Source organism: Alligator sinensis, unplaced genomic scaffold (genome assembly GCF_000455745.1).
Source record: "Alligator sinensis unplaced genomic scaffold, ASM45574v1 scaffold1244_1, whole genome shotgun sequence".
Classification (NCBI taxonomy): Eukaryota; Metazoa; Chordata; order Crocodylia; family Alligatoridae; genus Alligator; species Alligator sinensis.
This window is the reverse complement of record NW_005842591.1, coordinates 156,398-158,567: the sequence shown is the minus strand read 5'-3', so window position 1 is coordinate 158,567 and position 2,170 is coordinate 156,398. Positions and strand designations below refer to the sequence as shown.

Sequence of the window (2,170 nt, the reverse complement as noted above, 5' to 3'; positions counted from 1 at the left end):
GACGGGGGCGCCGGCGCGGGCGGACCCGGGTAACGGCCTTCTGCGCAGTTCCAGCTGACCGTGCCCATCGCCGTGGTCTTCGCCAAGGGCTCCCTGCCCGCGGCCCAGCAGAGGCGGCTGCCCTTCGCTGATACGCGGGAGGAGGAGACCCCGCTGAACCGTAAGCCCTGGGTTTCCAGCGACCGGGTGCTTTCTGGAGTGCTGCAGGTTGCTGCTGCCATGCTCGGGGGAGCTTCGTGCCTCTGTGCCAAGGCTGGAGCAGGTCTCGCTGCAGCCCTGGTGAGAGCAGGCACTGGGTGGAGAGGGGCAGGGACTCCTGACGGACCCCCGCTCTCCTGGGCACCCCCAGCCTGGGGGATCCTCGCAGCCAGGCCGCGCAGAGCCGCGCACGCGGGGGCATCTCCAGGAGCTGGGGCTGGCACTGTTGGCCAGCGGGGCTCGCAGCGTGGGGGTGAGGCCGGGGAGCCCGTGGCTGGGTCCAGTGGCCTCACTCGCGCTCTCCCTTCCTCGCAGTGAGGACCAGCGTCACCACCCGCTATGAGACCGCTTACCGGAGCGCCACGGGCCAAGAGGAGGCAGCCTTGGCCCTGGGCACAGTGCAAGGTGTGGGGACGGGGCAGCCCAGGGCATGGTCCTGGTGGCTGGCTGTGCCCTGGGGCGAGTGGGGCAGCCTGGGAAGTTGCTGTATGCGGAGGGATGCAGCTCTTTACCCCAGGGCCCTGGGGGATGCACGCTACCCTTCCCTCTCCCCCACCTGCAGGGGCCGTGCAGGGCTGGGCGGCCCCAGGGAGGGGAGAAGCTGGGGACTCTGGGGTGTGGGCAGTGCGGAGGTCTCTGCCCGTAAGAGCTGGTGGTGGGGATGCCCTGCCTTGGCTTCACCAGCACCGGGGTGACTGATGCCCCCGTCTTCTCCAGAGGCCGACGCGGCGCTGCTGCCACTGCAGAGGGGCTCCCCGCCGGCCCCTGCCCCTGCAGAGCGGCTCGCTGGGCTCACTGACCATCTACATCATCCCAGAGGGCTCGTCTCTCCTGCCACAGGTACAGCCTCCCCTGCTGCTGGGAGCGCCGTCTAGCTGCCCATCTTGCTCGGGATCGGCCCTCTGTGCCTGGCGTCCCATCACGGGCTGCCCTCCCCGGAGCAGCTCGTGGGCGCCCCTGGCGTGACTGCAGTGGGTGGGAGCTTGTCCAGCGAGATCCCCTTGCTTCTGACCCTGCCCAAGGGTGGCTGCGGCTTGGGAAGCAGCCGAGCCTGGGTTAGGTGCAGCTGCAAGACCTCCCTGAACGCTGCAGGGCAGGGATGCTGTTTGTCTGCCTTGCGGGTTTCTCTGCCCCTTCCCTCCTGGCTGTTCACTGTCAGGACAGGCTCTGTCCCCATCCCTGTCCCAGGGACAAGCCTGAGGGGCTGGGGCAAGGGTCCCTGCAGCAATCCCAGCCCCGTCATCCTGGGGTCCCCATGGGCTGGGCCCTGCCCTGGAATGGGTGGAGTGGGCACGTTCTGCCACGTCTGTCTCTCGCTGCCCTGCCCGGTCATGTCTGCAGGGGGTCAGCGTGTACATCGGGAAGCACCGCAGCGCCGTGGTGAGGGGTCCACCAGCCGCGGGGGATGTCCTGACTGCGGTGAATGCCCGGGTGCGGCATATCGCACAGACTATGTCCTTCACTCCCGACTCCATCGCTGCTGCCCTGTCAGACCGTGTGCCCCTGGGCAACCTCGGCTTAGACACCCGGCGCCCCTTCAAGTCCAGCCTGGGTAGGGGCTGTGCCTGCCTGCCTGGCTGGGTGGGATGATGCCTTCCCATGCAGTCAGGGCACTGCTCACCCATGGGAATCCTGTGCCAAGCTTGCCCGGCTGTTCCCTCCCCCACGGGGGCTGTGGTACTGATGGTACTGTCGCCTTTGCCTGTGGCACAGGGCAGTTGTTGAGGCCCAAATGTTGCCCCTCTTTGTACTGGGTGGGCTGCAGCTCAGGGTTTGCACAGGGTGGCACTTTGGGGTGTGCTGAGGCTGGGTAGGGGGCACAGGGGCCTGGGCCAGCGGTCACTGTGTGACATGAGCTGCATGGCATTGCTGTGCCCCGAGTGCCTGGGACGCGTCCTGCCCGTCCCCATCGCAGTGGCCACAGTAGCAGCCTCCGTGCTCTGTCCTGCCCAGGGGATGCAATAACCTTCAG

At 67.8% G+C, this 2,170-nt stretch overlaps 1 protein-coding gene across 1 annotated transcript in view; it reads left to right on the top strand.

Annotated features, from left to right (window-relative positions):
• Positions 1–2,170, top strand: part of PIGS (phosphatidylinositol glycan anchor biosynthesis class S) — a gene marked incomplete at its 3' end in the record, with an annotated part of 6,488 nt that overhangs the window by 1,417 nt on the left and 2,901 nt on the right. The window contains exons 2-6 of the mRNA XM_025214600.1: positions 49–160; positions 514–603; positions 916–946; positions 978–1,038; positions 1,540–1,785. Coding sequence (XP_025070385.1) covers positions 49–160; positions 514–603; positions 916–946; positions 978–1,038; positions 1,540–1,785 — 540 coding nt within the window. The remainder of the gene's footprint in view (positions 1–48; positions 161–513; positions 604–915; positions 947–977; positions 1,039–1,539; positions 1,786–2,170) is intronic.